This window comes from Mustelus asterias, chromosome 14, assembly GCF_964213995.1.
Source record: "Mustelus asterias chromosome 14, sMusAst1.hap1.1, whole genome shotgun sequence".
In the NCBI taxonomy this organism is placed as follows: domain Eukaryota; kingdom Metazoa; phylum Chordata; class Chondrichthyes; order Carcharhiniformes; family Triakidae; genus Mustelus; species Mustelus asterias.
In genome coordinates, this window is record NC_135814.1 from 6951285 (window position 1) to 6977330 (window position 26046).

Sequence of the window (26046 nt, forward strand, 5' to 3'; positions counted from 1 at the left end):
ACTATGGGACATTGCAGTGTTAATGTAAGCCGACTTGTGACTAATAAATAAGATGCACGATTGGGGTGGTACTGGAAACAAATGAACAAAAACATAGAACAACATTAATTGCAAGATATCTTTATTTGGATTCTTAAAATTATTGCTCAGCTCCAAACTGCAGTCCTCGACAGTTCCTGCATTGTTTATAGAAACTGATCTTGACCAGGTCCGCAGAGGCATTAGGGAAATAGGTAAACATAGTGACAATAGACAAATACCAGAATACACAACATAGTTCTGCTAGTAATTCTCATTAAAAAATATCTGTTCATCACAGAACAGATTTTGGATGATTATAAAATTGCTTCTCAGTAAACATGTATCACAGTTTGAGAAAGGCATCCATTCTCTTTGCTTTTCCCAGAACACTGGCCCCTGGGGGCCAGAGCCCTCCGCCTGCACTGGATTCAGTGCACCAGGGTAGAAACAGAACTCATGGTGGAAAAGCCAAAAAGACTGAATACTTGCGAGAATTCATGGGGCCCTGCCAGTCTTGTAAACAATTCCTTACACAATTGGGTTAAATCAGGTGATACGCAGCCCCTTGTGGGATTTCTTACACAGTCCTTCTCAGGAGACAAGACCCTGGACAAGCAGCAAGTAGTATAGGCTGCATACAATTTAAAGCAGCCATATATGTGTATGTACATACAAGTGGGTGTGGATTCAAAGTTACATTACTGGGATTAATAGATTCACGCCAATGCAATTTTTCACTATTGGTTTAGTAATCTATGACTTTAATTAATATGTTCTTGAAAGCAAATTATTCATTGGAATTATTGCCAGAAATATAATTTTGTCCATTACCTTAAGGGCAGAGAGGGAGATATTAGTTGGGGAAAATCATGAATTGCTCTTGCAACAATAGGTTTACCCTTATTAAAACAAAGTGTATTGGAAATCCCACAGGGAAGCTATCATCTTTCAGTTATCATTTCAAGGCGGTCAGAGTTATTTTCCTTCCTAATTCACAGCAAACTTGTAAACATGTCAAAATTGGTGAATACACAAGATAATTTAAAAAGATCAAAAGCTTTTTTACAAACTTTTTCCACACAGCAAAAGACGAGGGTAGAAATTAGCCCGAGGAACTCATGGTTGTGATCTTTCGACAGATTCTATTTTAAAAAGAATGTGTACTTTTATCATCAGAGAAATGAAGTGTGGAGACTGCCGCCTTGTGGCGATCGCTACCCTTACTGGAGGTGTTCACCAGTTTCAGGGCGAGTGCAACAGGAAACTCCACTGCTTGGCGCTGCCTGAGTGCTCAGTACCATCCATCACCCGTTAAGCTGTTAAACAGCATCAGGTGAGCTAGACACAAGTTAACCCTTTCTCACTCGAGCTTCAGCAATTCCTGCAGCGAGGAAAGAGTTGAAGATGGATGCTAAGCTCTCTCATAGGGAACTCCAAGATCACCCCAATAAATTTGAAGGTCTCAAAAAAGACCAAAAATGTTTCCCTTCTATAACCCACGTGGATTTTTTTTTTGAGGGATGACAAGCAGGAGAGATTAAAATGGACATGAAGCATTCAACTGGTCATCTACAAAGTCGCAAAAAATGTGCACCAGAAAGCTAAAGGCGGCAACTCCACCCCATAAGGCTCATCTCATTCATACTCATTGCACAGTTCAAGTTGTTCAGCCAGTTTATCCTCCCGCCACCTCTTCTACCTTCATTCAAGGCACTTGTATTTGCAGAAGTTTAACAACATGTTAAAGGCCTCTTCCTTTTAATGCAATCTCCCGGCTTTTTGGCAGCTTGGAAGCGGTGCAAGACTTGTTCACTGGGTGCCAATTCTGTCTGTTTCAATTCAATACCTAATTCAACACACGCACACAGCTAAATTATTGGGGAAATGGCAAATTAAGTCTGAGCACTTCTAAGTGGAGTTGAAAAATATCAGAAGGTTAGCTTCAAGCTTCTGCCTCACTCTGTTGCTGTGAATGGGATGGAAGGAATGAACAGCTACAAATTCAGTTAGGCTGCCTACACAATCTAAGATCAGCCAGTACAGCTTCAATGTTGATTCTATCCCTGTCATCTCCAAACAGAAACAATCCGAGGTGGATTAGCAGTGTGGGTACGCCCATGAGTTTGCAACAATCAACAGCATCAAGGTGGTAAGCAGAGTGGAGGCTCTTCCTCAAGAGGTGGGGAGAGAAAGAGGGGTTGGTCACTGAACCGCCTGGAACAGTTCTGAGAATCATCTGGGGAAGGTGCACAGAAACTTGAGGGGGGAGGGGTGGAGGCTGAAATAACTTAATCTCCACATCCACATCAGAATGCACAACTTCTGCGGTGGTAAGATGAGGAATCCTGCGTCAGTAACACAAGTCCATTCCGGAGCTGCACTGTGGATCAGCCTCACAGTAACAACAATACGCACGTCACAACAGTGCATAGATCTGGATCAGGACTTCACCAGAACTACTGATGCTCTGACCTAAAGGCTTGCTTGTCTCAACTTTACCACAGCCTCCAACAGGTCTGGATGCTTACCAGTGGGTACCAGACAATTACGCATTAGTTCTCATCCATGCAGGAGCTTGAATGATCTGTTACCTCTACTTATAGGAGACACTGCATCTGTAAAGACTGATCCCCACCTATACTCAATAGTCAAGTCTAAATATTGCAGAGATTTACTAAATTGTTTATGTATTTTCTTTTGAGAGCTGAACTCTCATACAATATTCTGCAGTGAAATCTTGTAACGTGGTTTCAAAGGCAAGTTCAAACTATAAGACGCAACATTTGGTCTCAGAGACATCATTACATAAAGAATGTTAATCTTTAATCTAACAAGGTACTCACTGTGTCAGTGACGAGTACAGTGCAGTGAACATTCTCTCAGCCCAGTGCAGCCAAGGAATGAATGAAGGAGTAAATAACTTAGTGAAACGATGCACCAGGTCTCAACAATAAATTAAAAAATTAATAGATCAAAATTAGGGAGACAATATGCACTTTTCACGCCATAAATGCTCCTGCAGGCCAAGCCAGTGTTTAAAATATCTTTGTGGGGTACTGACACTTTCTGGGTGACTGGCAGATAAAAAATTCCCACACCAACTGTAAAGCCATTCACCACACTGTAAAGATTGTTAGCTATGGAGAGACAGCAATGGTGTCCACCTGAAATTTGTAGCCAGGGGTTTTTTTCCCCCATGAAGACTCTCAGACTTCAGTCTAATGCTGCCAAGTGGGAAGCTGATAACAGTTCTGCATTATAATTAATTCGGCAGTTCAGTGAGGCTTAGAATTGTTTAGATGCAAAATGCCCATTTTACAATCTGGTGAATGACTGCTGTGACAAAAGGACTTAAATCAAGGCGGCTTTGTGCAAAACAAACACACAGCCCTGCGATTGGCAAGTGGTCAATTCCCCTGCTTCCCCCGATCTCTTCCTCAGCCGAGGCAGACGTATGAATCTGAGAGATCAAGCTGTCGGCAATCAGCTGCAGGTTTCACTTCCAGAAGTATTGGCTGGGTGACGGGGAACACTCCATGAGCCAGCTGTGGTAGCAGCTGGTCTGTTGGCCATCAGGATGACTGCTGGACGTCCACTGGCTGCGGTGGAGTAAGACTGGGCTCTTGATTCACAGTTATTTTCTTTTTTGGCACCGTTTCTCGACTGCAAATAAAACAAAACAGGTCCCTTGTGAACAGGCCGTTTAGTTCTGCCTCTCTGCCACCCCTGCAGCTTTAATTATTAGAGAGGAGGATACTGCAAGAACCCACAATCAAAGCGGTTTATTCTCTACAAAGCAGCCACCCCTCAGTACCTGTCCTATTTGCACAACACATTTCCATCAAGGTTTTCAAGTAAACTTCTCAGTATACATCAGTAAAACTATAAAGTGGCAGTTTTACCTAATGTGGTTTAAACAAATCAAAGTATATCTCTCTCTTTAGCTACAGTTTGGATTCTGTAACATTCTTGCATGATTCATGATCAGTGGGCTAAAATGTCCCTGATGGAGACTTTGAAGACAATCTATTTAGGCTGACAGTCTAATGCATGATGTGGAGATTGCAGCACAGAGTGCCAGCTAGACTGTGGCTCCATCCACCTTCTTCTCCGGACACAGAAGAAACTCCAGGGTGTTGGGCCAGGTGCAGGAAGGTGAGATTAGAAAGGGCACCTAGGTGTCTTTGGGCTGGCATGGACAAGATGGGCTGAATAGCTGCCTCCCGTGCTGTAACTTTTCGATGGTGTTCCTTCAAGCTAGGAAGGGGCTTTCTGCGAGTTTCCTAGCCACTATTTATGAACAATTACTTTAATGTAATAAAATGTCCTAGGAGTGTCATAAAATGCCAAAATGTAATATCGAGTCACATACGGTGATATTAGAGCAGATGTCTTGAACAATGAAGTGGGGTTTAAAGGAGAGAGGGAATTCTAGAGTTTACTGCCTAAGCAGCCAAAGGCAGAGGTGGAAATGACAAAGCAATTAAAATTGCTCAACCATCACCACCAAAACAGATGATCGGGTCATTTGCCTCATTGCTGCTTTTGGAGCTTGCTATATGGAAATTGGCTGCGTTTTTCCTATATGACAATAGTGACTATTCTTCAGAATGTTTGTACTGGAATGTCCAGAGGTCTTGAACAAAGTTACATAAATGAAATTCCTTTCCTTTATGAGAACTGTCCTAAAACAAATGGATCAAAATATTAGAGGGAATTCGTGCTTGAATAGGTTTGCCTCATTACCTTTAATATGTTCAAAAGAGAGGGTCAGGTATTATCTGAAGCTTTAAAGTTTTTTTAAAAAGTTTTATTTATTAGTGTGACAAGTAGGCTTACTTTAACACTGCAATGAAATTACTGTGAAAATCCCCTAGTCACCACACTCCGGTGCCTGTTCGGGTACACTGAGGGAGAATTTAGCACGGCCAATACATCTAACCAGCACGTCTTTCGGACTGTGGAAGGAAACTTGAGAAAGTGAGAGGGCATGGGATCCAAGGGGCTGTTGCCTTGTGGATCCAGAACTGGCTTGCCTGCAGAAGGCAGAGAGTGGCTGTGGAGGGGTCTTTCTCTGCATGGAGGTCAGTGCAGTAAGAAGTTTAACAACACCAGGTTAAAGTCCAATTAAGTAATTGGACTTTAACCTGGTGTTGTTAAACTTCTTACTGTGTTTACCCCAGTCCAACGCCGGCATCTCCACATCATGGAGGTCAGTGACCAGTGGAGTGCCCCAGGGATCTGTTCTGGGACCCTTGCTGTTTGTCATTTTCATAAATGACCTGGATGAGGAAGTGGAGGGATGGGTTGGTAAGTTTGCTGACGACACCAAGGTAGGTGGTGTTGTGGATAGTTTGGAGGGATGTCAGAAGTTGCAGCGAGGCATAGATAGAATGCAAGACTGGGCGGAGAAGTGGCAGATGGACTTCAACCCGGATAAGTGTGTGGTGATCCATTTTGGCAGATCCAATGGGATGAAGCAGCAGTATAATATGAAGGGTACCATTCTTAGCAGTGTAGAGGATCAGAAGGACCTTGGGGTCCGGGTCCATAGGACTCTTAAATCGGCCTCGCAGGTGGAGGATGCGGTCAAGAAGGCGTACGGCGTACTGGCCTTCATTAATCGAGGGATTGAGTTTAGGAGTCGGGAGATAATGCTGCAGCTTTATAGGACCCTGGTTAGACCCCACTTGGAGTACTGCGCGCAGTTCTGGTCACCTCATTACAGGAAAGATGTTGAAGCCATTGAAAGGGTGCAGAGGAGATTTACAAGGATGTTGCCTGGATTGGGGGGCATGCCTTATGAGGATAGGTTGAGGGAGCTTGGTCTCTTCTCCCTGGAGAGACGAAGGATGAGAGGTGACCTGATAGAGGTTTACAAGATGTTGAGAGGTCTGGATAGGGTAGACTCTCAGAGGCTATTTCCAAGGGCTGAAATGGTTGCTACGAGAGGACACAGGTTTAAGGTGCTGGGGGGTAGGTACAGAGGAGATGTCAGGGGTAAGTTTTTCACTCAGAGGGTGGTGGGTGAGTGGAATCGGCTGACGTCGGTGGTGGTGGAGGCAAACTCGTTGGGGTCTTTTAAGAGACTTCTGGATGAGTACATGGGATTTAATGGGATTGAGGGCTATAGATAGGCCTAGAGGTGGGGATGTGATCGGCGCAACTTGTGGGCCGAAGGGCCTGTTTGTGCTGTGGCTTTCTATGTTCTATGAAACCGGAGCACCCGGAGGAAACCCACGCAGACACGGGGAGAACATGCAGACTCCACACAGACAGTGACCCGAGCCGGGAATCGAACCCAGATCCCTGGCGCCGTGAGGCAGCAGTGCTAACAACAAAAATTACAGCACAGGAACAGGCCCTTCGGCCCTCCAAGATTGCACTGACCGTGCTGCCCGACTGAACTAAAACCCCCTCCCCTTCCCCGGGGACCGTATCCCTCTATTCCCATCCTATTCATGCATTTGTCAAGACGCCCTTTAACCACTGTGCCACCCGAGGTATCTAGTTACAAATCAGCTATGACTTCAAACGATAGCAACTGCTGGTTTTCCCGACCTCCAATCCACTCTGTGACGCTCTTACCTCTGGGAGGGATTAATCATGCAGTCTCCATTTATTCTAAGATCCAACTTTGGAATGAAATTAAGTCCAGGTGGGCGCCACTGGCAAGAGGAAAAACAGAGCGTTTTACTTTTTACTCAGAAAAACTCAAATATAATCAATAACTGAAGTTACAGCAGGAAGGATCAACTGCAGCCAGAGATGTTTCAAGAGGGCTGTCGATACTGCAGAGATTATTGGTAAACATGAAAGATCATTAAATTAGAAATAACCTTGTGACTTATTGGGAGGCAAATAAAGATAATGGGAATGTAATCTGAGTAGCAGGATATGACAAGTGATGTTCCCCACTATACCGAGATGGGATAACTTTGTAATAAAATAATTGTTGAGGGAAATAAGACAGTTAAGTTACTTTTCTTTATATACATCAATAATTTGGATACACCAGTGGAGAGTTGTATACCAAAGTTTGCAACTGGCACTAAGTTAGGAGACACAGTGATGGAATCAGCAATTTACAAAGGATCAGAAACAGATCCGTTGAGTATGAAGAACCAAGTTCGAAGTGGAAAGAATTTTGCAACCAAGTGAGACAAATCAGACTGTTCTCATACTGGTAAGAAGCGAGGAGCAGCAGAATGATTTGGGCGTCCACGCACAGACATCACTACAAGCGAGTGATGAGGTAACGGGAGATCAGCCTTTATCTTTAAGCAGCTGCAATAGAAAGGAGGAGACGTGATGCTTCTGTTCTACACAGCTCTGGTCTGATCCCACCTAGGATTCAGTTCTGGGCACCACACCTCTGAAAGGGTACACTGGCCTTGGCGAGGTACAGAGCAGATTCCCCAGAATGACAGGGTCAAATTATGAAAGCAGGTTGCAAGAACTGTGCTGGGCGGCACAGTGGCAAGCACTGCAGCCTCACGGTTCCAGGGACCTGGGTCACTGTCTGTACGGAGTTTGCACGTTCTCCTCTGTGTCTGCGTGGGTTTCTTCAGAGTGCTCCGGTTTCCTCCCACAGTCCAAAGATGTGCAGATTAGGTTGATTGGCTATGCTAAATTGCTCCTTAGTGTCCCGGGATACGTAGGTGAGAGGGATTAGCAGGATAAATATATGGGGTTACGGGGAAAAGGGCCTGGGTGGGATTGTTGTCGGTGCAGACTCAATGGGCCGAATGGTCTCTTTCCGCACTGTAGGAATTCTATTATTCTATGAATTTGCCTTGCATTCCTTCGAATATAGGTTTAGGGTTGATGAAACCCAAAGTATCTAAAATGACAAAAGATCAGATAAGATGGATAGAGAAAAAAATATTTCCTCTGGTGGGGTAACCAGAAAACGGTTTGGGGGGGGGGGGGAAGAGAGAGAGAGAGAGACATGAAATAAAGGTCCACAACAAGCATCGAGAAGCCATAGGAAAATAAAACAGGGTTGTACATGTATAATTACAGCTGTCAAGTAGAAACCTAGACCATAATCATAGAGTCCCGACAGTGCAGAAAGCGGCCATTCGGCCCATCAAGACTGCATTGACCATCCAACAGAGCATCTTACCCTGGCCCTGTTCCTGCAACTCAGGCATCTACCCTGCTGATTTTGCATGGCCAATCCACCTAGAAATCCACGCAGACACAGAACATGCAAACTCCACACAGACAGTTACCCAAGACAGAATTGAACCTGGGTGAAGCAGCAGTATTAATCACTGTGCCAGCATGCCGCCCCATAATACATAACCTTTTATAAGACCTTGATATGGCTGCGTCTAGTTTTTGTTCCTTTATGTGTTGGGGTAATTGGTCCACAAGAGCTACCTGAATGATAGCTAGTCTTAGGGCTCTTTGTTAGCAAGATAATCTCAATGAGCTAAAGACGCTCCGGGAAGGGTAAGGTTTGAGGCGATAAAAGGGCAGATGTTTAAAACAATGAAGGGGTAGATTTTGTTTGAGTGAATAGGTTATTTGAGCTAGACTGGGAGGCTTTAGTACAAATCATGAAGATATCTAGAGTCAGGTTAGATGCCAGCAGGTATAATCATATCAATTCATTTGCAACTCACCCAATTATGATTTCCATTTTAATGCTATCAGTTCTAAACTCCTATTTTCCCTCCTATACATCCCACTGTGAAAACTGTTTTGTTGCAATTCCCCATTATATTCAGAAGTGATGTGCAGAAATCTCACTTTAATGAGACTTAAAACGTCTCAACCTGGTTGGTGATCATATTGCAAATAATTCTTCACTACATAACAAGAACTCAAGGTTGTATTTCTCTTTTATTTTTAAAGATGCAATACTGTAGCGTCCCATGTAAAATTCAGCATATAAAAGGTGGCTATGCACCAGAACAGCCTTGGTTTGGGTTGACCGTTGTTGCTTCTTGCTTTATGGATATTCTCACTATTGCAATTTACGAAGCACGATTCTCCTTTCTTCTTTTTTTTGGCAGATTCATCAACTTCTGTAATAGAACTCCAGATCATGTGGAGAGAATGTAGATTCATTGCAGCCCTTCAAAAGAAAATCAGCTAGACAAGCTGCTGACAGTGGAAGACATCTTCAGTTACACAATGGATGTGGAGCACTGGCTATGAACGATGATATCTGTTACTGCTGTCTCCGGGAGCTTGTTCAATTATTTTTGAGGATTGTACAGATCAGAACGTATGATTTACAAATCCGATTTTGAAAAGTATGGCTCAACCTGGTCTCAAGTTAGAAGATCTAGAAAAGACTTTGTGATATAGACAGTGTTAAGATCCTCAACCTTTGAAATCCTGCATTTTCTACTGCCAGCAGCTGACTTACAGGCCCATGGTGACTACCTTCTCCTCCCTTTGGAGGAGAAGGTAAGCACCTGCTTATTTGTCACCACTCCTCAGATGATCCGGCCTGTGCCAAAATCACTGCACTATTAAAGCAACTTGCATCATACAAAGCTCACAATGATCCAAACAAATGATTTTAAAAATTGACAGACAGAAAGATGGCAAATATTTGTGGTTACTCACAATATGTGCAGGATGAATAGATAGTCCCAGATGAACCCTTCTATAACTCAATTCTTTCAACATATTAATTCCTGTGAGAAGATAAATGTAATGTATAAAATATGATTCAAAAATAAAACATCCTTTTGTTAAAGCATTGTGCCCTTCTCTAGTTTTTGTTGGGGGTGTGGTCTCCAGATACCAGCCATCCTTTGTCATCTCACTCAACCAGCATTATTCACAAACACATTGTGACCACACTGTGCCTTTAAGAAATGTATGTGTGTCATGTTTCTTGTGCAGGATTTGTTTGAACAGTCAGTTCTATTATTGGTAGCATTTTGTCTATAACTGGCAGCCTACTTGTTGACACTGCAGAAGCATAATTGATCTTAACTGCTGGAATATTTGATTTAATCTGGGCTAATGTAGTGTTGTTGTTTTATTGTTTTTCCCTGGGGTTTTTCAGAGCTGAGGTTGATTGACAGGAAAAGTCCTGTGACTGGGAGAGGCGAGGCTCAGAGAGAAAACAAGCTCAATTGCTGTTTGTGAGCTGTTGAGAGAAGTAGTTCTCTCTCTCTCTGAAGATTGGAGACTGGGACCTGCCAGAAAACAGGTTGCTTTCTCTGAAATTGTCTCTCTCTCTCTGGAGGCTGCTGTATAGGAGTTAGACTGATGTGGAGATGCCGGCATTGGACTGGAATAGACACAGTAAGAGTTTTAACAACACCAGGTTAAAGTCCAACAGGTTTATTTGGTAGCAAATGCCATTAGCTTTCGGAGCGCTGCTCCTTCGTCAGATGGAGTGGATATCAGATATCAAATATCCACTCCATCTGACAAAGGAGCAGCGCTCCGAAAGCTAATGGCATTTGCTACCAAATAAACCTGTTGGACTTTAACCTGGTGTTGTTAAAACTCTTACTTAGGAGTTAGAAGACAGGTGTCTTCCTGTATCCATCCAGAGGGATTAAAAGGCTCAAAATCTATTGAGCACGAGTCGACTTTTTTGTGCTGACTTATTCTGAAGAGGTATTTATGTCTGTGAGGATATTGTTTACATTGGAAATATAGATAGCTCTTAAGAATTACACCTGGTCATGTTTATGTATTTTCAACTGGTAAAGGTTATGCTGATTTCTTGTTATATTTTAACTGTGCTATTGTTTTAATAAAAGCTTCCTAATGGATCAATCAAATCATACCTGGACTGAAACACCTTATGCTCGCTCTAATGCCAAAATCAAAAAAAGTTGGGGTCAAGGCTAACTTCACAACACACCTTGGAGTTTCGGATCTGGTCCCCAACAAAATCCATGCAGAAGATATGGGAGACATACCCAAACGTACCTTTGCCTGCACTTCTCAACAGGAATAGTTAAGCCAATGCGGTAATTGCTGTTGCCGGAGTCAACCAAGCCCCAGCTGAAACACCAGTATGGCTGCTGCAGTTGCAATCGGACAGAAAATAGAACCTGGGAATCCACTGCTGTGTGTACAGCTTGGTCCTACAACAGACATGGCGCTTGCTGGCAGAAATGTTACAGGAGCTATTTAATTGTCTACTTGGTTATAGTATGAACACTGCACAGATCACATATTATAAAGAAATCAGATTACCACCTCCTGTTAACCAATACGTAAAACCATCGACTACCCAGTAAACCTTACACATTGCCCCCAAGGCATAATCCTGTCAGATCATAAATAACACCCCAACTTTGCTTTCAGGTGTGTAGACACCGACTTTTCAGATAACTGGATTTACAGCAATCTGTGCACATGTCAGGGCTTGTAGTGCAACAAGCTCTAAACCAGGATCTGGCAGCATACTGTCTACAAAACAAATACTAATAAATCAACTACAAATAAAGAACTTTGACTCATTTATTTTTTGGCTTCTGAATATTTTTGCTTAAATGGAATGACGTTGGGGAAATGGTCTGGAGAAATTAGTGGGGCAAAATTGGAAGAATTTGGATTACAACGTTAACTGACAGGTGAAGCAACCTCTTCCGACATTAACCCAGCTTTTGGCTCAGCATCTGATGCCAGTAAGTTCTTAAAGAGCGATTAAATCTTTCCTGTCTTCCAGGTTACAATCATGCGGGCAAAAACCCAGCAATTGCTTAAAAGATAGTTGAATGCTGTGGTGAAAACATTGTAGCATTAGTATTCTGGAGCAATTTGTTGAGGAACCAAAAAGGGTACAGGCCATCTTGGACTGGGTATTGTGCAATGATGATGTGGAGATGCCGGCGTTGGACTGGGGTAAACACAGTAAGAGTTTTAACAACACCAGGTTAAAGTCCAACAGGTTTATTTGGTAACAAATGCCATTAGCTTACGGAGCGCTGCTCCTTCGTCAGATGGAGTGGATATCTGCTCTCAAACAGGGAATACAGAGACACAAAATCAAGTTACAGAATACTGATTAGAATGCGAATCTCTACAGCCAACCAGGTCTTAAAGATACAGAGAATGTGAGTGGAGGGAGCATTAAGCACAGGTTAAAGAGATGTGTATTGTCTCCAGACAGGACAGCCAGTGAGATTCTGCAAGTCCAGGAGGCAAGCTGTGGGGGTTACTGATAGTGTGACATAAACCCAAGATCCCAGTTTAGGCCGTCCTCATGTGTGTGGAACTTGGCTATCAGTTTCTGCTCACATTGTCTGTATCTTTAAGACCTGGTTGGCTGTAGAGATTCACATTCTAATCAGTATTCTGTAACTTGATTTTGTGTCTCTGTATGCCCTGTTTGAGAGCAGATATCCACTCCATCTGACGAAGGAGCAGCACTCTGAAAGCTAATGGCATTTGCTACCAAATAAACCTGTTGGACTTTAACCTGGTGTTGTTAAAACTCTCACTGTGTTGTGCAATGAGACAGGATTAGTTGGCAATCTAGTTTTGAGAGAACCCTTGGGGATGAGTGACCATAACATGATCAAATTCTTTATCCAGGTGGGTAGTGAAGTAGCTGATTCTGAAATCAGGGTCCTGAATCTCAATAAAGGTAACTTATGATGGTATGAGGCATAAGTTGGTATAATGGACTGGGAAACATTACTGCAAGGAAGGACAATGGCAGGCATTCAAGGAATGAATAGGTGAACTCTGAAAGTTGATTATTCCTATTTGGCACAAGTGTGGAAAGGGAACTGTGGCCAAACAATGGCTTACAAGGAAAATCTGAGATGTTAGATTCAAAGAAGAAGAATATGAATTGGTAAGAAAAAGCAATAGACTGGAGGATTGGAAGCAGTTTAAAATTCAGCAAAGACGGACCAAGGGATTGATTAAGAAGGGAAAATAGAGTATGAAAGCAAGCCTGCGAGGAACATTAAAAACTGACTGGAAAGGTATGAATAGGCAAGCAAAGAGAAAAAGATCACAAAAAAAATGTAGGCCCCTTACAATCAGAAACAGGAAATTCATAACAGGGAACAAAGAAATGGCTGAGGAACTAAATTTGTACTTGAGTCTTCACAAAGGAAGACATGAATGATGTACCGGAAGTTCTGAGAAACACAAGTTTTAGTGAGGGGCTGAAGGAAATCAGCAGTAGTAGAGAAATGGTTTTGGGGAAATTAATGGGATTGAAGGTGGAAAAATCTCCAGGGCCTGATAATCGTCATCCCAGGGTAGTTAAGGAAGTGACCCTAAAAATAGTAGATTGGTGTCTATTGGTGATAGTCTATTGGTGGTCACTTTCCAAAATTCTTTGAAAGCTGGAATGGTTTCTACAGATTGGAGGGTAGTTAATGGAAGCCCACTTTCAAAAAGGGAGGTAGAGAGAAAACAGGGAACTATAGACCAGTGAACCAAGTAGGAAAGTTGCTAGAGTCCATTATCAAGGATTTCACAGCACAGCATTCACAGCACAGCAACAGGTCACTGTCTGTGTGGAGTTTGCACATTCTCCTCGTGTCTGCGTGGGTTTCCTCCGGGTGCTCCGGTTTCCTCCCACAGTCCAAAGATGTGCGGGTTAGGTTGATTGGCCAGGTTAAAAATTGCCCCTTAGAGTCCTGGGATGCGTGGATTAGCGGGTAAATATGTGGGGGTAGGGCCTGGGTGGGATTGTGGTCGGTGCAGACTCGATGGGCCGAATGGCCTCCTTCTGCACTGTAGGGTTTCTATGATTCTATTTCTTCTATGAGCATTTGGAAAGCTGTGGTGAAATCAGATAAAGTCAGCATGGATTTACGAAAGGGAATCATGCTTGACAAATCTACTAGAATTCTCTGAGGATGTAACTAGTTGAATTGACCAGAGAGAATCGGTGGATGTGGTTTATTTAGTCTTTCAGAAGACTTTCGACAAGGTCTCACGTAGCAGATTATTCTGTAAAGTTAAGCGCATGGGATTGTGGGTAGTATCGCAAGATGGATAGAAAGCTGGTTAGCAGACAGGAACCAAAGAGTTGGAGTAAATGGGTTTTTTTTTGATTGGTGGGGCAGTGACTAGTGGAGTACCTCAGGGATGTGTGACAGGACCCCAGCTGTTCACGATATATATTACTAATTTGGATGAGGATTATCTCCAAATTTGCAGATGATACAAAGCTAGGTGGGAGGGTGAACTGTGAGGAGAATGCAGAGTGATTTGAGTGGGCAAATACTTGGCAGATGCAGTATAATGTGGATAAATGAGAGGTTATCCACTTTGGTAACAAAAATGGGAAGGCAGATTATTATTTGAATGGGTGTAAGTTGAGAGATGGATACTAAGTGAGACATTGGTGTCCTTGTGGATCAATCGCTAAAAGTAAGTACGCAGGTACAGCAGGCAGTAAAGACGGCAAATGGTATGTTGGCCTTCATTGCGAGAGGATTTGAGTATAGGAATAGTGATGTTTTACTGCAATCGGGCATTAGTGAGGCCACACTTGGGAGTATTGTGTGCAGTTTTGGTATCCTTACCTGAGGAAGGATGTTCTTGCTATGAAGGGAGTGCAGCAAAAGTTTACCAAGCTGATTCCTGGGACGGCAGGACTGCTAAATTGGTTAGGATTACATTCATTGAAGTTTAGAAGAGTGAGAAGGGATCACATAGAAACTTCTAAAATTCTAACAGGGTTAGACAGGATAGATTCAGAAAGAATGTTCCCGATGGAGGGGGGAGTCCAGAACTAGGGGTCATACTTTGAGAATAAGGGGTAAACCTGAGGTGAGGAGAAAGGTCTTCACCCAGAGCGATGAATCTGTGGAATTCAGTATCACGGAAAGTAGTCGAGGACAAAACATTGTCTGATTTCAAGGAGGAATTAGATATAGCTCTTGGGGCTAAAAGGATCAAGGGATACAAGGGGGACGATGGGATCAGGGTACTAAATTTGATGATTGGCCAAGATCATGATGAATGGCGGAGCAGGCTCGATTGTCTGAATGGACTTCTCCTGCTTCAATTTTCTATGTATGGTTCAGGTGAATGAGCAGGAATGATTTTCAAGACATGATTGCTACAAGACATCCTCCCTGAACACATGGAATTTGGTACAATTTTGAAAATTCCATTGCTGTATCAACTCGCATTAGCAAAGCTGAAGAACCCAACTTTCATTTGGCTGCCCTCAAAGTGTCTTTTCTGCACCGTCTCCAGAGCTTCAACACACCTCAGTAATGAGAATTCAGCACCATCCTCATCACCAGTATTCGCTACAGTCTTAAGCACAGGCATTTTGCAATGTATGTCATATTGTAACTGTACAGTTCAGGAATCTATTTGATTTCTCACTCCAGTAATGAACACAGTATACTGATGTGTCTAGTTCCTCATTAGATAACATGCACTTTTTCTTTCCATGTGAAATACTCTACATTTCTAACTACACGGACAAGGGAATTGAATGAATATCTGTAATTTGCAGATGACACTAAGCTGGGTGGCAGTGTGTGCTGTGAGGAGGATGCTAAGAGGCTGCAGGGTGACTTGGACGGGCTAACTGAGTGGACAAATACAATATAATGTGGATAAATGTGAGGTTATCCATTTTGGTGGCAAAAGCAGGATGGACGATTATGTGAATGGTGGCAGTTTAGAAAAAGGGGAAGGAAGTAACCTGGATGTTATGATGGAACAGTCGCTGAAGGTTGGCATGTAGGTACAGCAGGCAGTGAGGAAAGCTGATGACATGCTGGGGGCTTCATAGCAAGAGGATTTGAGTATAGGAGTAAGGGTGGCTTGCTGCAGTTATACAGGGCCTTGGTGAGGCCACACCTTGGGTAGTGTGCGCAGTTTTGGTCTCCTAGTCTGAGGAAGGACATTCTTGCTATTGAGGGAATTCAGCGAAGGTTCACCAGACTGATTCCCAGAATGGCAGGACTGACATATGAAGAGAGACTGGATCGACTGGGCTTGTACTCACTGGAATGTAGAAGGGAGGGGATCTCATAGAAGCATATAAAATCCTGATGGGACTGGACAGGCTAGATGCGGGAAGATTGTTCCCAATGTTGAGGAAGTCCATAACTCAGGGTCACAGTCGAAGAATAAGGGGTAAGCAATTCAGGACTGAGATGAGGAAGAACTTCACTGAGAGTTGAGAATCTGTGGAATTCTCTACCACAGAAAGCTGTCGAGGCCAGTTTGTTAGATATGTCCAGGAGGGAGCTGTACGTGGCCCTTGCGGCTAAAGGAATCAAGGGGCATGGAGCGAAAGCAGGAGCGAGATACTGAAAGTGCATGATCAGCCATGATCACATTGAATGGTGGTGCAGGTTCGAAGGGCTGAATGGCCAACTCCTGCACCTATTTTCTATGTTTCATCTACCGCTCTCTCACCTACCCAACTATATTATCCCCTCAACTTACTTTGCAAGTTCCTGGTCTCTTCAGACATTATCCAATTTCCACAGTATACACAACAGAAAACAGGCATCCACCAAGGCCCAATAGGTCTGGTAATGGCAATCAGCATCTACTTCACAGTGCAATGCAAATTTAGGGCAAGGTTTGAGCAGAAGGGAGCTTGTTCTTTACTTTCTTCCCCAGGCAGCTTCAAGGAAGATAACTTTAAAACATTTCACAGTACCTGCCTGTCTGTTCTGACCATACTTCTGCTCCCAAAGGTCAAGCAGGATGTTGAAATAACGAGGCTGCTCAAAGAACCGGAGATAGCGGGTTGAGTGCTGGCAAGGGAACACCCGTTCAAATTGTCCCCGTCGATTGTACTCATCCTCGGATTCCATTAACATCCGGATATCATCGGGGGTAAGAACATCCAGCAGAGAGGAATAGAAATTCTGAAACATTATATAACAATCATAGCTATAAATATATAAAATCTATGTTAAAAATCAAATCACCTTTCTGTCTTTAATATGAATAAGTTCAAAATACAATTATCCGTTAGCATTTGTAAAGTGAACGAGGCAACATTTAGACTGTAGACCCTCAGTCAGTCTGATTTCCTTGAGCAGATTCTTAATAATTGCACATCATGAGATGTTTTAGCACCTCGACAGCACATATGCAAAGTAGCAGCAGAGTGCAACGTTACCCTGCATGTTCTGTGCCATGTTCAAATAAAGGCTCACTGCATTGTCTGCCGTTGTAACTGGAGTCTCAGAACCATGCTAGTCCTCAGCACTCTCTTGCAATCTTCAAAAATCTGTCAACTTAACATTACTTCATTTAACAAAGCAGCTTTTCTGCTTCCCCAGCCCACCCCTATCCAAAAACTACATTAACCCATCACCTAGACCTGGGTTTCTCCACTAACAGTACTGTTGGAATCTTTACACAAAGCTTGATGAGGAATGCATTTTGAATGAAGCTAACTGAATTTGGGTAAGTTTGAGTGAGCAACAGCTGTTTTTGTTAGTGCAACCAATGGCACGGTGGTTGACACTGCTGCCTCTCAGCACCAGTGACCCAGGCTTCGATTCCCGGCTTGGGTCACTGTCTGTGTGGAGTTTGTACGTTCTCCCTGTATCTGTGTGGGTTTCCTCCGGGCGCTCTGGTTTCCTCCCACACTCCAAAGATGTACGGGTTAGGTTGATTGGCCATGCTAAATTGACTTTTGTGTCAGGGGATTAGCAAGGTAAATAAGTGGGGTTGCGGGAATAGGGCCTGGGTGGGATTGTGGTCGGTGCAGACTCAATGGGCCGAATGACCTCCTTCGGTACTGTAGCGATTCTATGACCCAGTCTGATTGTCAAAGACCATGGAGATAGACTGACTGACGCACAGAATCAAACATCCCTCCCTTCACTTAATTTATACTCCAAGCACCAATAAATTCGACAACCCTTATGTCTATTCATCAGAATGACATCAAACATTACATTCTCCAGATGTGTATGAAAAGAGATGCACAGCGAATGAAGTGATGTACCAGGGACATGTCTGCAACAGGTGCATGGGCATCCAGAGTACCTAACATGCCAAGAACCAGATGAGGGGAAGCCGGTGACAAACAGCAGAAGCATTCCTTCTACCTAACACCGGATTGGACAGCGTGGTAGCAGTGGGCGGCACGGTGGCAGAGGCTAGCACTGCTGCTTCACAGCGCTAGGGACCCAGGTTCGATTCCCAGCTTGGGTCATTGTCTGTCCAGAGTTTGTACGTTCTCCTCATGTCTGCGTGGGTTTCCTCCGGGTGCTCCCACATGCTGGTTAGGTGCATTGATCCGAACAGGTGCTAGAGTGTGGCGACTTGCGGAATTTCACAGTAACTTCATTGCAGTGTTAATGTAAGCCTCACTTGTGACTAATAAATAAATTTTTCAAAAAAAGTTAGAATATATGGAGAGCAATGTTCTTTTAAAATGACCCAAGCAAAGCCCAAGTCTTAAAACTGGCAAAGCCTTTGGTGAAAGAATGCATCGGGTTTTTGTTGACAGTGCACCCTATTGAATATAGTGGAGCAGCAAGTTGCTGCATCTGCTCAATTACACACAGTTAGGCAACAAGATGGCAGAAGGAGCAAACTCTAACAAACAGAATTCAGACTGTTCAAAATGAATGAACAGTGTGTGATATATAATTAATGATCAGTTGTTATATCTTGTCTCTTTACACTTCTGCAATGAAAAGATTAATTACCATAGGTGGCGATTTCTGGCTCAGGTAGTAGACTCGCTTCAGTTTCTCGTCTGGAGAAAGTTCATTGCTTTTTGGCCTGGATGTTGGAGAACTACAGAACAAAAAAAAACAGCTTTAATTCACTGTACTCAACAAGGACATTAATGCTGAGGAACTGAATCCTTTTCCCATTTGTGCCACTGTCATGCACTCCCCCACTCAGGTACAGTACAGCTGGATTCTGAAAAAATCTCTATCCTGCTCTAACATTAATCACCCCTAACATCTACTGCACCAACTCCCACCTTCCCCCACCATTTCCATCCTGTGGCCTATTATGAGAACATCAATTAGTATTGTATGGGGGTGGGGGGCAGGAAGGCTGACGATCAGGGGGAAGAGGGGGTTGGGAAACGGGCGACCAGGTGGGCTCTTGGGGATCAATCAGGAAGCCGGTGATCGTGAGGCCGGCGACAAATGAGGGGCAGGGCCAGTGCGCACGCGCCCATCTCCCTACTGACAGGTCGGCGCATGCGCAGTGGCCCGCTGAGCACCATGCCGCCGGCCTCCACCCTCCTTACCGGCGTGAATCCCCCTGCGGCATTCTGTGATGCCGAGTGCCAGAGATTCAACAGACTGAGTACGCCCAGAAAACAGGTGGGAAAATCTCCCACTCGTCGGGCACTTAGTTTTGTTTTTGGGAGAATCGCCCCCGTATTTTATGGAAATTTTGGAGATTTTGTAAATTGTTGGGATCCACACGAGACTGAATTTCCCTTCACACTTTGTGGCATCATCACAGAGAATCTCCCCAAAGAGCCAATGGAAACAACATTCCCTTACCCTGCAGTATAAATATCTCCAACTTCCTATGCCTTTTACCTTTGACAAAGGGTTGACTGGACTCGAAACGTCAGCTCTTTTCTCTCCCCACAGATGCTGCCAGGCCTGCTGAGATTTTTGCAGCATTTTCTCTTTTGGTTTCAGATTCCAGCATATCCGCAGTGATTTGCTTTTATTTATTTGAAACAGGGATGACATTTCTGACTCAGGGGTCATTCTGCTGCAGCACAATCAATACCTTCTACACTCTCCGATCATTGTGTGCGTTGTATTCAATAAACCTAATCCCAATTTCCTGCTAACCAGCCGTATCCTTCAGCACTTCATCGTGGTTAAATACAGGATGCTTCAATTAATTTAAAGTAATTACACTACTTGAATTAAGTAACTTCATAAAACAGCATAGGTACTTTTTTCTTTAAAAAAAACAAATTTAGAGTCACTTTGTTGACATTATCTAGAAGATGAGCAAACTGTAAATTCCCTCAAAAATGCTGTGATTTACTGAGGAAAGTCACACACAGACTTGAGATGGAACCATTGACCCACCCACTCAGAGAGCACTATGAAGCAGAACTTGACAAGATGAGAAACACTGATTTACCTTTTTACGCCTGGGGTTACATCATCCTTATGAGGAATAACGAATCCAGCCAGATTCAGAAGATCGCTAATCATCTGTCCCTTAATGGTAACATCCAGTACGGAATTTGAATGTAGGCTGAGTGCAAGAGGTTAAGAGGATGATTAAAGGTTACATCAACTCAGCAAGAAGGTGAATTCCATTTAAAAGGGGTGATCTGTTACTCAAGTTACTTAAGTCACTGTGCACCAAAAATGAACTGACTGTAAAGCATTTAAGACTCTGGAAAACACGATAAACCTTGATAAAAATTTTAAACCATTTATGTTCCATGGGTTGAAACAATTTCAGCAAGTTTACGCTCAAGGACACTGCTCTCAGGTTTGTGTGTCGTCGGTCACAGTAACCCTGACCCGGGAAACTGCATCAGACTGCAGGTAGACAACAGAACCACACAGCACAGGAGCCTGTGCAGGGCCCTTTTGAAATGACCATCCGATTAGCCCCATGCTTATAGGATCCAAGATTGGAGAGGTACGGTGAAACCAAGACACAATTACTTTTCATTACTGACTTGTCTCACAGCTCACCACCTCATTTGCCTAGTGTCCCAGCTATTCGCTATTTATATGTGCTCAAAAACAATAACCTCGCCCGCTTCTCTTAAATTTAATGTAATTGACAAGACATTAACACCCCACTCTCTTGTTCTTCTCTGCAAATCCCTTTTCAGTATGCAGCATATCTAAGTTCCTTTTGAATATTATCAGAGAACCTGTTTTCCTCTGCAGTGCATTAACTACACTGAGCACATGGAACACAGTGGCACTACCAAGGTTACAGGAAAAAAAGGAATATGCTACATTTCCGTTGCAACTAACTTTTTTCTGAGGTGTTAAATTGTTCTGGGTTGGAAAATGGTTTTCAGCTCATGGTCAGGCACTTTCATCTCAGTTACAGAGGACTAAAACCTTCAGCATTATACAATCATACAGCCATTCCAAACCGTGCAGGCTTGCTGAAAGGAGATACAAATCAGTCTCTTCCCCCGTAAGCCCTGCAAATTTTCCCCTCCAAGTAAGGATCCAATTCACTTTTGCAAATCGACTACTGAATCTGCTTACACTGCCCTTTCAGGCAGAAACCCGTTATTGGATTTTGAATGTCTGAAACTATAACACAGGGACCGAGCATGGGAATAACAATTTAGCACCTAGCTCTGAGCTGTTTCTACCAGGACCTGTGCTCAGATAGAGCTTCACCTTTATGTAAGAAATAGACTTGCATTATGTACTGATGGGTGGGTCCGCAACCAAAGGGCCCGGGTGAAGATATAAAGCAGCAGTGGGGAGGCGATGAGAACTTTTCTTTCCCCACACAAAAGGTCATCCCGATCCAGAACGCACTGCCTTAAAGAGTTGGTGGAAGCAGATTCAATAATAATTTTCAAGAGAAAATTAAATTAGTATATGAAAAGGAAAAGAAAAACGTGGACTGTGGGAAGAGAGTAGGGGGTGTCAATCGCCCTTGTACTGACACAAGCTCGATGGCTGAACAGCCACCCACCTTCTTAACGACCTTACCTACGCGCCTTGCTGCCTTCTGTGGATATGCACTCCAATCCTCAGAGTGCTTGGCAGGATTTTACGATTCATTGTGTAATCCTTTGCCTTGTTAGCCCTCCCCAAGTGCATTACCTCACACCTTTGTGCATTGAATTTGCCACTGCTCTGCCCACCTGACCAATCCATTGCTTTCCTCCTGCAGTCTATAGCTATTTTCACTATTTACCACCAATTCTTATGTCATCCTCAAACTTCTTGATTATATCCGCCTACATTCAAGTCCAAATCATTAATGTGCACCACAAATTATAAAGGCCCAGCACCAAGCCCTGCGGAAACAGACTTCCAGTCACAGACACATTCCTCTGCCAACACCTTCTGCTTCCTGCCTCTCAGCCAATTTTGAATCCGATGTGCCACTTTGCCTTGGAAATCATGGGCCTTTTACTTTCTTGACCAGTCAGCCATGAGGGACCTTTTTCAAAAGCCTTGCTAAAATCCCGATAGACCATATCAAATGCATTACCTTCATCAACACATTTGGTTACCTCCTCAAAAAAACTAATTACCCTGCAATGGTTAATTACTGCAATGTTATAGGTTGTACCTTGGGGAGATGTTGACTTCTAGAACCCATGGTTTCAGGTTCTCATCGAGCATTATGTCAAATCCGAAGAGCTCGTGGCAAGTGTAACGATTCCGTACGTATAAATGTATTTGGCCGTTCACATAAGATTCCGAGCTGCAGGGAAAGATCGCAAGCGTCAATAAAAACTGAAACCAATTATAACCAGTTAAAAAGAAAAAATCTCTTTTTTTTAAAAAAAAGAAAAGCTACTTGGAACTTTTCAACAGTGTTTATGAAATTCCTACATGGATGCTTTATGTTGCAGTCAGTCACAATGGTTTTCTCAGCCCTATAGACAGCGACAGAGTAATTTCCTGGCCAGATTGTGGAAAATGTCAAACGCTCCTGCCGTGGTTGATACATTTTTTAAACAATATATTCCTAGATTTCACAGGAAAACTTTGCATCCCACCCAAGGGAATTAAGTGGAGGGGCTTCCTATTAGTTAATCACAGGAATTTTTTTTCCGCTGGTGCAAAAGGTAAGCTACTGTTGGCCTTATTGTCTTGGACTAAGAGGAGGAGAAGACAAAACTTGCCTTATGTTACATCTTTCAGACGTTCAGGCTGTTCAAAGTGCTTCACACTTAATGATTAATGTTATGGAGCAAGTCCAGAGCAGAAATTTAAAACGATAGCCAATAACAGATCAAATAGTGCTCAGAATGTAGAAGAGGCCACCGCATGGGGTAGTTGAAACAGATAACAATGAAACATTAAAGGGGAGGTGTGTGCTGCACACATGAAGGAGAATGGAAACATGGGTATGGGAGCAGGGTGGGAAGAGGCAAGATGGGAGGAAGCTTGTGTGAATTATGAACATCTGCATTTGCCAGCTGGGAAGAATGGCCTGTTTCTCAAAAGTTTCAACGACAACTTGTATTTATGTAACATCTTTCACCAATACCAAATTCAGATGGAAAAGTTTAATCACTCATGACTTAGTGCTACAAATTGGAGCTCTCTCACAAATGGTGGTAATTAATGCAGTTCAATTCACACTAGAGCTTTAATGCTCCTTTAAGAGTACACCACACCATTAAAAACCTCCTCCTTTGGCTTGCCAAGTGGTATCCTGTGCATTCCGTGCAAACACCATCTCTCACTCTTGAATTCTGCAGACACCAAGGCAAATTTGTCAAATAATGGAATCTATCTTTCCATTGTATAGACTTGCACAATTGCCAATGAAAACAGAGAGGAAATTCTAACTCCAAAATGAGATTATTTATTTGTAAAGAGCCTGACAAAACTGTCAGATTTTAGCATGCCAGTAAACTCGTCAGCCTTCCCCTTCCCCTGATCTCCCATGTGCATAAACATTAAATGTACACGATAACAGGTTAAAACAATCCACACATAGTCCTGAACTCTGAAATTCTTTTGCTAAAGCTCTAGCGGCTTGTTATTCCTCTCTCCTCTAAAATCATTCTTCATTAAAATCTTACCTTTTTAACCTTGTTTAACTGCTCTCTACTGCCTGTTTAGTATCTGCGGCTCCTCTTGACATATCATTACGTGTCTATGCAGCATTACCCCTGGAAGGAGTGAGTAATTGCAGCAAGACAAATTAACTGAGGATGTTTCCATTATACGTGTAGAAGTATGATGATGGCAAAAATAAGAATGGAATACAAGACTATAAAATGGAGGGCTAATGTGCCCTGATTCAAATATTCACCTGAAAACAACATTTGATGGAAACTTTGAGTGTAACACCACAGGGGATCAATTAAAGCAAGGAATTGTTCTGAAGTATAGCGACTGCTACAAAAACAACTGCAGTCAAACGAAGTGTATGACTGACTTTTATTTGGATATGTTGACTGAGGAACGATTTTTTCCCCAGGACGCGCATATCCCCTGCTCCTCTCTGAACATTGCATTGTAATATTTACATAAGCCAAAAGGAGAGATTCTAGTCTCATTTAGCGCTTCAGACGACTGAGCATTCCTTCAATACGAACTGGAGAGTTAGCCTTTATGTGCTCGAGTCTGACAGAAGGTTTGAAACTGCAATCATCCAACAACAAAGCGTCTGAGCCAAGCCAACATGACCCAAGACAGGAAATATAGGATAGAGGAAACAACTTGCGTCTTCAACGCAGAAAAGTAGCCTACGGCATTTCTATAGAGTCATATCATATACCGAGCCCAAGAAATATTAGGAATGAATCAAAATTTTAATGGGGAGGAATAAAGGAAGAAAGTGAGGTGATGAGGCAGTAGGGTTTAAGGAAACAAGTTTGAAAGCATAGTTTCCAATCCTGGGGTGAAAAAAGAAAGGAAGAATGGACAAGAGGTCAAGACTCAGAGGAAGGCTTTGAGTGGGATTGTAAGGCTGGAGGAGGCTCCAGAAGTAAAGAGCAGCAAAACCATGAAAGCAATTAAATAGGGCTAGAGGGCTCAGATACAAGAGCAAGGATGTACTTCTGAGGCTGTATAAGGCTCTGGTCAGATCCCATTTGGAGTTTGTGAGCAGTTTTGGGCCCCGTATCTAAGGATGGATGTGCTAACCTTGGAAAGGGTCCAGAAGAGGTTCACAAGAATGATCCCTGGAATGAAGAGCTTGTCGTATTAGGAACGGTTGAGGACTCTGGGTCTGCACTTGTTGGAGTCTAGAAGGATGAGGGGGAATCTTATTGAAACTTACAGGATACTGCGAGGCCTGGATAGAGTGGACGTGGAGAGGATGTTTCTACTAGTAGGAAAAACTAGAACCAGAGGGCACAACCTCAGGCTAAAGGGACAATCCTTTAAAACAGAGATGAGGAAGAATTTCTTCAGCCAGAAAGTGGTGAATCTGTGGAACTCTTGGCTGCAGAAGGCTGTGGAGACCAGGTCATTCAGTGTCTTTAAGACAGAGATAGATAGGTTCTTGATTAATAAGGGGTTCTGGGGTTATGGAGAAAAGGCAGGAGAATGAGGATGAATAAAATATCAGCCATGATTGAATGGCGGAACAGACTTGATGGGCCGAGTGGCATAATTCTGCTCGTGTCTTAAGGTGTTGAGAATGTTTAATATGAAACATAGGGATACCAGGATTTAATGCAGGCAAGGCTGCAGCAGGAAAGATTTTGAATGAAATAAGGTGACCTCAGGGTTGAGTGTTCAGCCCGGTGAGCATTAGAATAGGTGAGTCTAGAGTTCATAAATGCATCAATGAGGTTATCGGCAGCAGATCGACTAAGATAGGAGCACCCAGGATACTCTGGCCTCCTTTGTTTCCAAGCTGAAGCTGTTAGTTACATCGCTTCTCTAGCACAGATAACATGCTGAGGCTGCAAACCATCTGTTTGAGCTTCAGCCAGTGGCTGGGGAAGAAAACCAGACTCAGTGGCTAGAGGATGTGGCCAGGGGAGAAGATGTGGCTTGTACCTTCCGAATGTTTAACCTGAACAAAGTACGCTGCCAAAAAGGAAAAACGCACCTTAAATAGAACGCATTCTCCTCAGTGCACACATAAACTTGCAGCTACGATCTCCAATTCTTGCAGTTTTTGGCTGTTACCTAATAAGATCCCCCTCATTACTCACGCTATGATGGTTTTGACAATCACATCCTTCATTTGCTCCCACAGCATATCGGTCTTCACTCCCTTTTGATTCAGGTATGCCCACAATGCCTTAAGACTCCTAGACAGAATCACAGAGAAACATCAGCACAGACCGAGAAATGAACCTGAATTCTTCTAACACGCGTAATCTAGCATTGATACCAGTGTAGGTTTTGAAGGCAGTCCCAATGTCAGCAGAGTGAAGAGCAGAGGAGGAGTAGGAAGAGAAAGGATAGAAAGCAGAGTGAGCAAGCG

General features: G+C 43.2%; 1 protein-coding gene across 6 annotated transcripts in view; it reads right to left on the reverse strand.

Moving 5' to 3' along the window:
- Window positions 1–103: 103 nt before the first annotated feature.
- Window positions 104–26046, reverse strand: part of ttll4 (tubulin tyrosine ligase-like family, member 4) — a 73027-nt gene continuing 47084 nt past the window's right edge. For 2 of the 6 annotated variants that reach the window (XM_078227841.1, XM_078227840.1), the window contains 7 exons: window positions 25772–25870; window positions 22213–22347; window positions 20062–20178; window positions 18636–18726; window positions 16622–16832; window positions 9610–9680; window positions 104–3684 (listed from right to left, as the gene is read on the reverse strand). In XM_078227841.1, the coding sequence (XP_078083967.1) occupies window positions 3505–3684; window positions 9610–9680; window positions 16622–16832; window positions 18636–18726; window positions 20062–20178; window positions 22213–22347; window positions 25772–25870 (904 nt within the window). In that variant the 3' untranslated portion in view covers window positions 104–3504. Of the gene's footprint in view, window positions 3685–6609; window positions 6690–8855; window positions 9333–9609; window positions 9681–16621; window positions 16833–18635; window positions 18727–20061; window positions 20179–22212; window positions 22348–25771; window positions 25871–26046 lie in introns of those variants that run through there. The other 4 variants (XM_078227843.1, XM_078227844.1, XM_078227842.1 and 1 more) reach the window with 3 other exon arrangements.